Source organism: Bubalus bubalis, chromosome 10, assembly GCF_019923935.1.
Source record: "Bubalus bubalis isolate 160015118507 breed Murrah chromosome 10, NDDB_SH_1, whole genome shotgun sequence".
NCBI lineage: Eukaryota > Metazoa > Chordata > Mammalia > Artiodactyla > Bovidae > Bubalus > Bubalus bubalis.
In genome coordinates, this window is record NC_059166.1 from 65,355,840 (window position 1) to 65,370,850 (window position 15,011).

Genomic DNA, 15,011 nt, shown 5'->3' on the forward strand with positions numbered 1-15,011 from the left:
ATGAAGAGAAAAAAAAAAACAAAACAAAAACTTGAGGAGTCAAAAAAGAACAATGAAGAGAAATATGATTAAAAGATTAGACAATAAAAATCAAGAAAAGCCAAAATTATTTTTCTGGAAGAAATATTGGAAGGACCTAATAATGGTGTTAAACATGAGTGAATGCTTTTATTACAAAATAACAGTTGTTTTAAATTTCTATTGAGAACCAATTGAATTTAAAATTTCAAAGTAAGAAATGGACTTAAACAGGTGTAGAGACTAGGGATATAAAAAAGAATTTTGTAGCCTTGGAAGTCAGAGTGAAAATGAAAACCTATTTTTTGATCCAAAAGGCCAAGAGATCTGGAAGTAAAAGGTGTGACTTAGCATCTTAAGAGCCTTTCCTTCAAGGTCTTCATGTGTCTGGTGAAGAGATTCTTATCACACAGCTTCCGTTTCCTCCTGACCTGAAAAGTCTGTGTGGGGTGTTCAACTGTGTGACTTGGTCACCAGCCTGCGTGGCAAAGGAATAGAGTTCTGATGCATATTGATTGCATTGGTGTCATGCTTTTTCATGTTAATATTGTCTGAAATTTGGCCCCATTAGTTGTACTTACTGATACCTGGGGAGACCTGGGGGAGAGTAGTTTCTCTGTGGAGGCCTCTCCTCTTGGTCCCAGGGGCTGGGACAACTCAGGATGACCTTCTGCACAGGGTGCAGGCCCCTCACATGGGCTCCAGGTGGGGCCTGCCCAGGTAGAGCTGGCTGGATCACTTGCTGGTAGGCTGCTCGAGGGTAGTTATGGCCATCTGTAGGTGAAGACAGCAAAGAAAACAGGAAAGACTGACTGTGTCTCCTTTGCATGAAAGGAGAGGTAAGCTCAGTGCAAATTTTTGTCTTTATACCAACTGAGGGTTCCATATATCATTTACCACCTTCGAGATATTTGCCACATTTCTGTACTATTATTTACTTGATAGCTTTCATTAAACTGAGTCATTGTCTTTATTGTTTTCCTAAACAAAAACATCTGTGAAATCATGAGTTTAATGTTTTAAATTGGAAACACAGAGCTCAACATAGGCCCCTATTTAAATAAGATGCTTAAAACAATCCAAACTGAGCTGATTCCAGCCCCACAGCTGATAAGGACCAGGATTTGGAGGGCATCTTTAAGAATGGGGAGGTAGCACCACAGAGAACCCTTTGGTCTAGGATGAGCTATACCACCAGGTTTTGCTGTTATAGCCTTCCTGAGTCAGGTCACATACATTCCAAGGGGTCCAGATCACCATGATTCCTACCATAATTCCCCAAGTTTTAAAACCCAAGGCTAGGAGAAATTATCCTCATGATAGCTACAGAATCACTACTTGTTCATTTCCTTCCCTGGACACACACACCCACACACACACCCCCCCCACACATACACACCAGTCCCTCTTTGCTGCTGTTCAGTTGTTAAGTCGTGTTTGACTCTTTGTGACCCCATGGACTGTAGCATGCCAGGCTCCTCTGTCCTCTACCATCTCCCAGAGTTTGCTCAGATTCATGCCCATTGAGTTGTGATGTTATCTACCAACTCATCCTCTGCCGCCCCCTTCTCCTTTCTCCTTTCTCCTTCAGTCTTTCCCAGCATCAGGGTCTTTTCCAATGAGTCGGCTCTTTGCATCAGGTGGCCAAAGTATTGGAACTTTAGCTTCAGTATCAGTGCTTCCAATGAATATTCAGGATTGATTTCCTTTAGGATTGACTGGTTTGATCTCCTTGCTGTCTAGTTCAGTTCAGTTCAGTTGCTCAGTCGTGTCCGACTCTTTGCGACCCCATGAATCGCAGCACGCCAGGCCTCCATGCCAATCACCAACTCCCAGAATTTACCCAAACTCATGTCCATTGAGTCAGTGATGCCATCTAACCATCTCATCCTCTGTTGTCCCCTTCTCCTCCTGCCTTCAATCTTTCCCAACATCAGGGTCTTTTCAAATGAGTCAGCTCTTCACATCAGGTGGCCAAAATACTGGAGTTTCAGTTTTAACATCGGTCCTTACAATGGACACCCAGGACCGATTTCCCTTAGGATGGACTGGTTGGATCTCCTTGCAGTCCAAGGGACTCTCAAGAGTCTTCTCCAACACCACAGTTCAAAAGCATCAATTCTTCTGTACTCAGCCCTCTTTATAGTCCAACTTTCACATCCATACATGACCACTGGAAAAACCATAGCCTTGACTAGACAGACGATTTGTTGACAAAGTAATGTCTCTTCTTTTTAATATGCTGTTCAGGTTGGTCATAATTTTCCTTCCAAGGAGCAAGTGTCTTTTAATTTCATGGCTGCAATCACCATCTGCAGTGATTCTGGAGCCCCCCAAAATAAAGTCAGCCACTGTTTCCACTGTTTCCCCATCTATTTACCATGAAGTAATGGGGCTGGATGCCATGATCTTATTTTTCTGAAAGTTGAGCTTTAAGCCAACATTTTCACTCTCCTCTTTCACTTTCATCAACAGGTTCTTTATTTCTTCTTCACTTTCTGCCATAAGGGTGGTGTCATTTGCATATCTGAGGTTTTTGATATTTCTCCTGGCAATCTTGATTCCAGCTTGTGCTTCATCCAGCCCAGCGTTTCTCATGATGTACTCTGCATATAAGGGACCCTCAAGAGTCTCTTCCAGCACCACAGATTGAAAGCATCAGTTCTTCGGCACTCAGCCTTCTTTGTGGTCCAACTCTCACACTGGTATGGGACTTCTTGAAAAACCATAGCTTTGACTAGATGGACCTTGGTTGACAAAGTGATGCCTCTGCTTTTTAATGTGCTATCTAGGTTTGTCATAGCTTTCCTTCCAAGGAGCAGTGTCTTTTAATTTCATGACTATAGTGACCAACTGCAATGATTTTGGAGCCCAAGGGGAAAAAAAATATGTCACTGCTTCCACTTTTCCCCCTTCTATTTGCCACAAAGTTATGGGAATGAATGCTATGATCCTTGTTTTTTGAATGTTGAGTTTCAAGTCAGCTTCTTCAATCCCTCTTAGAAAGAAGTAAATGAATGAAAACTTGGCTCATATCCCGGGGAAGTAGCCAAGCAGTTGGCAACACCTCACAACTGTCTCAGTCCCCTCTTGCTAAAGGCCATGAGTACTTGGGGCCAGGCACTTAGAAGAGGGCAGGTCTTAGAGCAAAGCCAGTCCTCACATCAACTTATATGAATTTCTAACCTGGGAGAAAGTTAACCCCAGCCAGGCCCAGGAGTAACAGAGTCCCAAAGGATTAAAGGCAACCAGCCTGAGCTGGTGAGAGAAGAGAAGTGAGGGCCAGAGGAGGGATGCAAGGAACCCAGGAAGAGTGGGAGAGGAAGGCTCTGAGGGGACTGTCCAGATCCAACGGGGCTCGAGTGTGGGAAGTCTGAGAGGCTGGATGCACGTTGGGGTGAGCTCAGCCTGTAGAAGGACTGGAGAGAGGCACGTATAACCCTGCAAAAAGAGCCACGTGGATTGCCCCATAAGCACATCCTGGGGATCCAAGTATTGCCACCTCTGCCCAAGTAAGAACTTGGATGATCAAGCAGGCATAGCTAGTTAGGGCAAGAAGGAACCTTGATACTCAAAAGGTCTCTACTGGTCTTTATTCTTCTTCTGATTATAAAAGTAATAACCAATTTGCCTGTCATGTAGGTAGGATACTTGCAGGGAAGTAGGGTGAAACAAAACTTGCAAGCGAGCAAGAAATAACAGAAGAAGCAGGTCGGCAGCACCAGGATGTGGAGGGTGAGACTGTGGTTAAGATTTTTATTCTTGGTTTGCTAAGTAGTCAAGAACCATCTAGAGGAATATGGCCTCAAGTACAGAAGACTAATAATATGTGTGTTCATTAGTGTGGCCACTACCGGGTCCCCGCTGTGTGGGCTCAGGAAACTTGACTGGGTGACCCTGGAAATGTGCCCCAGCCAGTCTTTCAAGCTTGGTTAGATTCCCTGGATTTAGTCTATTGTCTGCTTTGACCCATGACACCAGGTCATGCTTCCTCTGGCACAACTGACCACATCCCTCTGAACACAGCTTGTCTTGAGGCCCTGTCCATGACCTTTGCCCTGCTCTTGCTTAGGCCTGGTCATGATATCTGGGGCTTAAGGAAGGGGAGGAGGATTAAAGGATATGCCTGTGCCTACCCCCTGGCTGACAAAGACCAGGGCTTGGATGGCATCTCTAAGAATGGGGACACAGAACCACAGAGACCCCTATGATCTAGAACAACATAAAACAAGGTTTTGTTTTTATGGCCATCCTGGGTCAGGTCAGATAAGTTCCAAGGGGTCCACCTCACCAGCTGGAGTTTCAGGGCTATAGGACTGGCCTCTCTTGGTGCTCTTTTCCCCAGTTGTTGTTCAGTCACTAAGTCTTGTCTGACTCTTTGAGACCCCATGGACTATAGCCCTCTAGGCTTCTCTGTCCACAGGACTTCCCAGACAAGAATACTGCAGTGGGTTGCCATTCGTTTCTCCAGGGGATCTTCCTGACCTAGGAATTGAACCCATGTCTCCTGCATTGGCAGGGGGATTCTTTACCACTGAGCCACCAGGAAAGGCCCTTTCCCAGCTAGAACAGACCAAAAAGTGCCATTGCCATCAGGTCATTAGGCAAGAGCTAGCCCAGGGACAGGGGAGCCTGGTTGGCTACCGTCTATTGGGTCACACAGGGTCAGACACGACTGAAGCGACTTAGCAGCAGCAGCAGCAGCAGCCATGTTTTTAGGTGAGTCTTGTATGGATAGACCCTTTACAAAGCTAGCTATAGATACAGCCTTCCAGATATTTCCTACTGCATTTAAAATCCACCTTGCATGAATGGGGTCCCTGCCCTTCTTGATTTTATCTCCTACTACACATAGGAGCCTGGTAGGCTGCAGTCCATGGGGTCGCTAGAGTCGGACACGACTGAGTGACTTCACTTTCACTTTTCACTTTTCTGCATTGGAGAAGGAAATGGCAACCCACTCCAGTGTTCTTGCCTGGAGAATCCCAGGGACGGGGGAGCCTGGTGGGCTGCCGTCTCTGGGGTCTCACAGAGTCGGACACGACTGAAGCGACTTAGCAGCAGCAGCAGCAGCAGCACACTCTCAGAAGTTCAGCAAGCCCCAGCTACCCTGGCTCTTTCTTCATCTTGAACGCCAAGATGGTCCCCACCTCTGGGAGCCTGAGTCTGCCATCCCCTCTGCTCAGAGTGTTTTGCCCTGTATCTTTACAGATCAACTTCTTGACATTCAGGGCTCAGCTCAGATATCATCTGTTCACCAGTTACTTATCTCGTCTCATCACTTTACTTTCTTCCTAGCACTTTTCATGTTTGTGTAAGTAAGCATGACTCCTACTTGTCAACTTCTTGCCTGCCTTGCCTACTAGACTCCAAGCTTTGTAAAAGCATGCACTGTATCTGTTTGCCAGCACGCCTCAAAGCACAGTGCCAATACCTGAGGGATGCTCAATCTATGAATGAAGACTGAAAGTTACAAAGTCAACTTCATACATACGCACAAGCAAAGCCATGTGGGATGGCACAATCTGCCTGCTAGGTCTTGGGTCTTCTAGGGAGTCTATTTCTCATCTGCTCTCCATCTGGGATGTTTTTCAGTGTCTCCTTTGGAGGTAGGAAGAAGAAAGAAAAGTGAAAGAGGAGCAACTTTGCTAGTGGCCTTGAAAGTTTTTAATGCTTGGAGCCATTCTTGCTTCCTATGTCCATTAATATATGGCTAATAAGGTTTTATTTGCTTTAAAAGGACTACCAAGCTCTAATCATAGGGTTTGTTTCTTTTCCAGAAAGTGTATGTTAGTGCTGTTCATCAAAAGCCTTTGAAGCAAGGTCATATGATTTTGAACAGATTATTTCTCGCATAACATGTTTTTGTCTCATAGCAACAAATCATATCATTAAAATCACTAAGGCATGAGGACTAAGTGTTTGATTAGCTGTAACTCTTGTTTCTGAAATGGCCACCTGTGATAAAAGCTTACAATGGTTTATATGAGCAGATGAAAATGATCCACCTCAATTTTAAAATTAGGGTACTGACAAAAGAGTTCTCTATGCTGTCTTTTGATTGTTTAAAACAAAGAAATAAGATTTCCTTAGTGGAACTTGACTGGTTCCACTGGAATTTGGCTGGTTGTGTGAAGAAGTCACGAAATAAAATCTACATTTTCAGATAAATGAATGTCTTTTCATTGCTCAAGTTTTGATAGTTTCCTTCTACTATTTTGACCAAGGCTTGCTAGTTTAGTTGGGTATGGTATATGTAATAATGGCTAATATTTACTGAGTACTTGTTACATGCCAAGTACTGTTCTAAGTTCCTTATTCAGGATTATAGAGTTCAATTTTTTGCTTTCCTGAAGATGAAGTTAAACTGAGTAAAAAAATCCAAATTCCATATCACAGTCCTTGCCTCCTTCATTTTCTAGCTATCATTCTCTCACTGCTCACTCTGCTCCATCTCCACTCACTTGCTTTCAGTACATTAACAATACTAAAATCCTTGCTTCCTTTACCTTCTCATCCTTTAGATTTCAGCTCAAATGTGTCCTCCTCAAAGAGGCCTCCTCTCACCATGCTGTTAATGCTTGCTCTAACATCTGGCTATTTTCTTTATAACATGTACTCTTTGTTATTTTGTTTGCTGATTTCTACTTATCAGTAGACTTATCTCCAGTAGACTATGAACTCCACAAAGACAGGGTGTTGTATTCACTACTGTACACCCAGTGCCTAGCAAAGAACTGGGCAAATATTTGGATAAATTGATGAACAAATGAGCAGGTCTGTTTCTAAATCCCAGTGACCTCCTTTCTTTCCTCTGCCCTCCCATAAGACAAGTAAAGAGATAGCCTTTCAAAGGCTTGAGATCACAAAGCCTCTACTCATAATTAGGGAATCACTTCTTTTTCTAGGAAGTAGGAAACAGATTTCTTTTTATTCATTCAACAAATATTACTGAACTTCTATGGCTAAGCATGCAATGACTAGAGATAAACAGGCTATAGTTCTCCTGAGCTGCTCAAAATAAATCAGGAGAGAAAGAGAAAATCTGTTTGTCTGTGGATGTCTGTTTTGAAACATAAACCCACACTCGTTAGTGTACGAGTAGGAGACATGCAAGCCAGCAGCCACCTACACGATAGACTTAAGAACCACTCCCCAAGATATCTCCCCCAGAGACTTGTGCTCCGTGCCTAGAATTCCATCAAGAAGATGGAGTCTAGAAGGTGGTGGGGGATGTGATAGATAAGTGATTTGTTAGCAGAGTAACTCCTAGATCCTGACGCAGTGCTCATCACAGAACAAAAATACAAATCTTGCACAATCATGCATGGGTGCCCAGAACTGTATGTTGCTCGTCAATCTTATGATCCTCTTGGCTTGGGTTACACACGGTCTTCGTGTTACTGGGCTTTGACCACTTGGAATTTGTAAACCAAATCCTAAATGAGGTTTTCCACTTATCAGTCAAAACATTCAACATTTTTCTTCCTTATTAAGAATGATATTAAAAGAATTTATGAGGGAGAAAGTAAAATGTGATTTTCAAGTTGTCAAAAAAATCATGATGATATAACACAATCAGTTTAGCCAGGAAGACAAGATGGCCAATATAAACTGTTACAGGAACTCCCCCAGCTGTAAACAGCTGTAGTTCCTGAAAGGGACTGCCTTTCTTTATCATCTCTTCCATCTGCTTTGTTTTTTCCTTACTTTTAACTGTGCATGCATTCTAGCACACAAATAATCATGTTTGGGGGTCTATATGAGCAATAGTGGGCATGTGTCCACAGGTTTATTTTATTCAGTCTCTTTGGTATAGAAAGCAAGAATTTTACAGTAAGATAAGAGCACTTTAGACTTAATACATTCTTTTTTTTTTTTTTTTCCAATTTATTTGCGTCAAGGGTTTTATTTGATTGCAGAGCCATGACCTCCATTCTGGTGACCTTCAGAGGAAGGATTTTGAGGCAGTAAGAGGCTGACTTCTCTGGGGGATGATGGTGAAGGAAAGAAATAGATTTTCCCACCTTTTGTTTTCACCTACTTTGATAACTTTTTTTTACATGAAAGGAGTGACTAATAACCATTTGTGCTTTAACTTGCAGGGGCTAAGCTGTGCCATTTGCATGATGAGCATTTATTTATATTTTCACTAACAGATGAGGAAGTAATGATCTTCTAAAGCCAAGTAGAATCGTGTAGCCATGGTTTCCAACTGCAAGAGCATTGCTTAGGTGAACAGCTCTTTTGAAGCGGTTCTGTTGGCAATTAAGTGCAGTGATAGCCCTGACACGAAACTAAGCATTTGTACACCTGCTTTGAATGCTTAAAATCTGTGCCAGCAAGAGGGATCTAGAAGCAGAGGGGCACTCTACAGGGCTGGGCTGCAGGCTCTATTTACATAATAGCAATAATAACTAAGAGCTGCTAGTTTTTGATAGCTTACTACAAGCCAGCTACTTTCCTAGTGTCTTTACTACATTATCTCATTTAATCCTCATGGCAACCTTCCTGGGAGCCTTTGCTATCAGAGGCTTCAGAAATATTCCGGGTTTGCAGTGCCCTGAGGACAAAATATAAGCACTGGTTTTCCCAGGCAAAACCAGCCCAACCCTGACCCTCTTCCCTGTAATTAGAGGCCGCTGGAGGCCAGGGCCAAGGCACATGTGGGGTGATTTAGGGTGAGCCCACATGTTCTCATTTCCTTTTTCTTTTTAACTTTTACTCATTTTTTACATTATAAAAGTAATGCCTGTTTGCTATAACAAATTTAACAAAAGTATAGAGAGTTAGAAGAAAAATCTCCCTGTCTCTCCTAATTCCTTATTCCCCTCCCCCTCACGATCACTGTTAATGGTTGTGGCCATCTTCCAGTCTTTCTCAAGCCATTTTTAAACATATATAGTTAAAAAAATAGCATGTATGGGATCCACATAGCATGCTTCTTTAATCTTTTTTATGTCAGAGTGTAGTAACAGGGACTTAATAGCCTATTGTATAAATAAATCACAACTTATTTACAATAATTTATATCCTTTATAACATAATTTGATAATTATTTATAATAATTTCCCCCTTATTGATAGGCATTTTAGATTTTTTATTCTTACTCTAATACAACAATGCTTTAATAAACGTCCTCATTCATGTATTTTTACATGCTAATTGAATGTGTCTATAGAATAGATTCTTACAAGTGAGACGCTGGACCAAATAGGACACGTTTAAAATTTTGATAGTGAAATTGCCTCCTGGAAAACTGTACCAATTTATGCTCCTATCAAGAGTAGATGGGGGCTTCCCTGGTGGCTCAGTAAAGAATCTGCCTGCTAATGCATGAGACACAGGTTCGATCCCAGATCTGGGAAGATCCCACATGCCGCAGAGCAACAAAGCCTGTGTGCCATGACTATTGAGCCTGTACTCTAGAGTCTGGGAGCTGCAACTACTGAAGCCTGAGCGCCCTAGAACCTGCGCTCCACAAGAGAAGCCACTGCAACGAGAAGCCCGTGCACGGCAGCTAGAGAGTCGTCTCTGCTTCCTGCAACTAGAGAAAAGCCCTAGCATAGCAACGAAGACCCAGCACAGCCACAAATAAATAGATAAAATCACAAAATATATTAAAAAAAAAACCAAGAGTAGATGGGAATGTTCATTTTCCCATAATCCCACTAACACTAGATATTGTCCCAGGCTTTTTATTTTTGTGTATCTGATTAGGAAAAATATGTATTTAAAAATCTGCATTTCTTAAATCCAGTAATGTGACGCTTGATTTCATACACTTATTGGCTGTTTATACACCTTCCGTGAATTCGTCCCTTCTCCTGTCCCAGTTTTCTCCTCTCTGCCTTTCATTGCTTGTCTTCACTCCCAGGATCCTAAGGCCCCCCTTTCCTCCCCAAGTCAATAGAAGGAAATAAGACAGAGAACAAGGGGAGGCAATCTGAATAAAGAAAGCAGGTGTTAGAGACTAAGAGTGTTCCCAGCAGGCGCGTTTGCATTTTAACAGAGCCTGCCCTGGGAGGGCAATGCTTACCTCCAAGGACTAGATTGCTAATGGTGACCTTTCAGGGTTCAATAGGAAAAATATCTTCAAGTGGGAAGATCTTCCTGGGACCCTCAAATGATAATAGTCCACGCTTTCTCTGTCTATCACAGTGAAGCTTTCTCTTGTTAGTGGTTTAAGGCAACTGCTTGGGACTTAGCATCACAAAGCCCTTGACGAAGCATTCACACTTCCACACATTAAGGAATTAACCAGAAATGCAGATAAAAGCATGGGTACATGATGCATCGTATAATTGCTTATTGGCTCAGAAATGGGGAACTAAAATATCCAACAACAGAAAATAGCTTAAAAACAACTTGATAGATCCATCTGATGAGATACTATGCAACATTTTGAAACAATGCTAGAAAATTATCCTGAAGTTATTTTAATATCATATTAAATATATACATGCAAAAACCCCCAGTAAATATGTCAAACCCCAATAAGGAATTATATTTGAGTGACAGAAACATGAATTAGGCTTTTGGGCATATTTGAGTTTTGAAAGTGAACAAATATTACTATTATGATCAGAAAAACTACCTTTAAATGCAGAGAGTAGAATCTTAAAAAAAAAAAAAGTATTGTGGGATTCCTTTTTAACCTAAAAATCATTGAGAAAAAAAATGCAAATTCTGACCCTGCCAAGGTTCAGTGATTTATGTTTAAGGAACTTCATCAGCACACTCACCCTGTTCCTGAACACTCGGAGCACCAGTGATGTTCTTGTTTCACAGTCAGCTGACTGCCCAACATCCAACACCAACACCAGAGTCCCAGCTGTAGATCTCAGGGGCTCTTTCTCCCAAAGCCCTGCTGCTGCCTCATCTCTTACCCTCACTCCTAACTCATTCATTCTTCCCTGTTTTCTTTCAGGCATCATCTAAGTTAAATTCTTTTACCTCACATTTTCTTTTTTTAAACTATGAATTACCCTGTTGCTGAATTTGCTTTAGGAAGCTTTATATTAAATGTACATGTACAAATAAATAAATTGTGATTGATTATAGGATTCGTGATTATTTCCATAATTTATTTTAAAGCTAGGCATCAGATTTGGTCAGACTCTTCAAACTGTTTTTGATATGGTATTTATTTGCTAAGAAAAATATTGCATCTCCCAGCCTCTCAGCCAGTGTTTCATCTGTAAAGCCCTATTGCTATTTTCCAGCAGCCTCATGGAGACTTGACATCATGAACTGTAATGGACCTTTTACCTCAGTCTAAGAGTTTATCACTTTCAGAGATGCTTACTGTACTGATGCATTTTATTTGTTCACTGGACATAATTTGTTGAGAGTCTTGTATATATTGGTCACTGTGTTAAATGCTGGGGAATTATGTATTGAAAATACGTAAGTTGCTGATGTGCAAAAGCTTACAGTCTGACAAGAGATGTAAAAAAGGCCCAAAGTAGATGTCATACTGGCATTAGGTGTGCCAACAGGCAGAGCATAAGGAGACAGAGAGCCTGAAGAAGGGAGTGATCTGGGGAAGCTGTCAGAGGGACACCTGAGCTAAGTCTTAAAAGATATATGTCGTGATGGCTGCTGCTGCTGAGTCACTTCAGTCGTGTCCGACTCCGTGCGACCCCACAGACAGCAGCCCACCAGGCTCCCCCGTCCCTGGGATTCTCCAGGCAAGAACACTGAAGTGGGTTGCCATTTCCTTCTCCAGTGCATGAAAGTGAAAAGTGAAAGTGAAGTCGCTCAGTCGTGTCCAACTCTTAGCGACCCCATGGATTGCAGCCCACCAGGCTCTCCTGCCCCTGGGATTCTCCAGGCAAGAACACTGAAGTGGGTTGCCATTTCCTTCTCCAGTGCATGAAAGTGAAAAGTGTAAGTGAAGTCGCTCAGTCGTGTCCGACTCTTAGCGACCCCATGGACTGCAGCCTACCAGGCTCCTCTGTCCATGGGATTTTCCAGGCAAGAGTACTGGAGTGGGGTGCCATTGCCTTCTCCAAGTGATGGCTGCATACACTAAATATACTACCCTTCAATGAATGAGGAAGGGCAAACTTTACAGTATACACATTAGAACTTGAGAGAACAGTTAAAAGATATAGAACTGGTTCAAATGTATACAAGAAGGGGAAAAATCCTAGGTAGAGAGAAGAACGTGGACAAATGCAGGGGTCTATGAAGTAGCTCTACATGTTAGGGGGCTGCCAGTCCTTGAGTGTGGCTAGATCGTAGGGTAGGTGTGGATGGTTCAACCTCCAAAGGGCTTTAAGCAACAGAAATACAGGAATGATGGGACCTTCATGTAATGCCATGAATTTGAAGTCTCAATGACATTCTGGGCACCTTCTGATTTTTTTGACTGAAGGCCTCTTTCTCTGAAAAATCTAAGGTGGAGAACAAGCATGTAAAGAATGCCCAAGAATTTGGACAACAAAATTTTCTAGAAGTCATTTGGGATGGCTCCCTGCCTTTAGGTAAGTTTCACTTCAGCTACCCTAGAGAGCAGTCTGTTTTCTTCTTAACGTTTCCTAGAGAGGCAGGTTCCAAGTGAGACGGGCTCTGGGCCAAGATAAAGCATTCTTCTAAAGCCCCTTGCAAATCCAAACGCACATGGAGGGCCCCATAGGAAGCAGAATGCCCTCCCTGCCTTCTGACCTGCCTGTGCTGGTCTAGCGATGCGAGACACTGACGCGAGATTCCCGTTTACTCAGTTACCCGGGCCACAACATCCAGGGGAGAGCAACTCACTTACATGGCACCTGGTGGTCAGGGTCTCCAGGACAATAGTAGTGATAGTTCCACTGAGCTTGCACGGAGGGCTCGGGGGGCAGCATCTGTGCACATGCTGGGTATCTCTGAGGTTCACACTGAGGGAACTCCCTGGATCTGAGAGGTCTGGGGAGGTCCTGGAGGTAACACACGGAGGTGAGAGGTAGTGGCCTTTCCAGTTGCCTGATGCCCAGGACATCCTGAGGCTGTGAATCATACCCCGTGTCTATTGTAGGTGGGTCTGGGGCTGCTCGGTTCCTGAGAGGCCGGGGCACCATCTCCTGGCTACCACTTTGGGGGTCTGCTGAGGCATTAGGTACACTTTGGTCAGATTTGTCAGAGTCATGGCCAGTGTCAGGGGAAGTTGCCGAAAGCCAAGATCCCAGCCATTGATTATGTTTTTCCGTAATGGAAAACTGATGCTCCTGGGGGAGGGCTCCAGCCACAGACTGAGTCTCGGGCTCCCCGGCTGCATAGGAGCCTGAGGTGAAGTCTTTGCTGGGATCCATGTGTCTCCTCCACAAGCTGTCTTCACTCTCTGCCAAGACTTTGGCACGCAGGCAGGTGACCCTCGGGGACACAGGCTGCTGGAGATTTGATAGTTGCAGGGGCGGGTGAGCCTGAGGAAAGTCTCTGGAGGAAGACTGAGCAGTTGGGGATGCAGACAAGTTGTTAGGCGCCATGTTCCTTGCATCTGGAGCAGGCGGTTCTGACTCCTCTGCCAGGGAATATTCTGAGAGGGGTTTCAGCAACTGACTTGGGTATGGTTCCGATTCATCCACCTCCACAGGAATGCTTCGGTTCATTCTATTGTCTGGAACAAGAGAAAACATGCCACAACCTCAGAAGTCAGGTCAGTTCTTGAAGTCCCCACTTCATGACCTTAAGGGACCCCATTCAAGATGTGGTTTAAATTAACAGTAGAATGACACCAACATGCTGGCAGAGCCCCCAGTCACGTAAAATCATTTGCTTATCCTCCAGGGAAAGGCACTAAGACTTATGAAGATCATTTTTTCTGGAAGGCTATTCAAAGAATGTGACTGGACCATCATGTGGTAGAAGTCATACACCAGCAAGGGGAAGACACAGATGAAAACCAATGGCCAATTTCTGAGGAAAGAGAAATGATCAGAACATGGATTGCTTTGTGTGTGTCTGGAATCCATGATGAAAGAAATATCAGTAATAGATGTGGAATGACCTCCAATATACTGTTAAGTGATAAGAAAAAAAAAAGCAAGGTGCAGACCAATGTGTAAATGGTGCTGCTATTTTATGGGAAAAAATTAGGAGAGGGGAATGTGTGAGTATGTGTGTGCGTGTGTGCACATCTGCTTGTACACGTATAAAATGTGTATGGAGGACACGTAAGACATTAGTGCATTGGTTGCCTTTGAGAATGGGGCTAAGCTGAGGGAGAGGAGGATGAGGGAGAATTTTCACCTTCTGAGCTTTTAAACTATTGCTCCATGTGCCCTATTGCCTAATTTAAAAAGAAAGAAAGAAAAAAAGAATTTTAAAGCCAGGGTTTAAAAAGCACTGGAAAAAAGGTCATAGTGACATTTTCCAGTTACAGCATAGGTTATTTGGAGGACTTAATTCCCTCTTGCATGATGCCTGCACGACCATCTGGCCTGTGATGTAGCAGCTCCATGGACAAGGCTCAATAAACTAGCCTTTAGCCCACAGCAGTCAGCCCACAGTCCAGGGAATACTGTTTTACCCATAGAAATAGAACTCTTAACCAACATGACAGAATGGGAAGGAAAATTGTCCTCCCCTTATCATCAGATTGGTTGAAATGATGCCCCAGAATACTTAGGCTCCAGGGGAAGCAAGGAGACAGGTAAGGGGAAAAGATGGCTCTGAAGTGAGGATGGGGAGCCAGAGCAGGGAGAGTGGGAGTGAAGGAGTCACAAGAAAAGACCCCAGCGGTCTGTTCTGTGAAGGCCTCGTACACAACATGCCTCAAATACCATACAGAGAAAAGGAGTGGTGCTGGTGGTTGGATCTTTAAATTCCTCTTTCATCCCTGTAGAATTTCAACCACACTCACTCACTGAGGGCTTACTGCCCCAAGGCACGATGCCCATCAGTTACTGCTCTAAGACAAGTTGGAAAAATAGGAATTCCCCTTCTCTTGAGCCTAGTACCCAACCCAGTGGCAACATGACAGCATGCATATTAAGCAACATACTTTAGAA

The 15,011-nt window shown here is 43.4% G+C and overlaps 1 protein-coding gene across 3 annotated transcripts in view; it reads right to left on the bottom strand.

The window, feature by feature from the left end:
* Nucleotides 1-15,011, bottom strand: part of TRAF3IP2 (TRAF3 interacting protein 2) — a 46,110-nt gene that overhangs the window by 19,323 nt on the left and 11,776 nt on the right. For 2 of the 3 annotated variants that reach the window (XM_044924410.2, XM_006070076.4), the window contains exons 2-3: nt 12,788-13,618; nt 600-792 (exon numbers count right to left, since the gene is read on the bottom strand). In XM_044924410.2, coding sequence (XP_044780345.1) covers nt 600-792; nt 12,788-13,610 — 1,016 coding nt within the window. In that variant the 5' untranslated portion in view covers nt 13,611-13,618. The remainder of the gene's footprint in view (nt 1-599; nt 793-12,787; nt 13,619-15,011) is intronic. The other variant, XM_006070077.4, reaches the window with a different exon arrangement.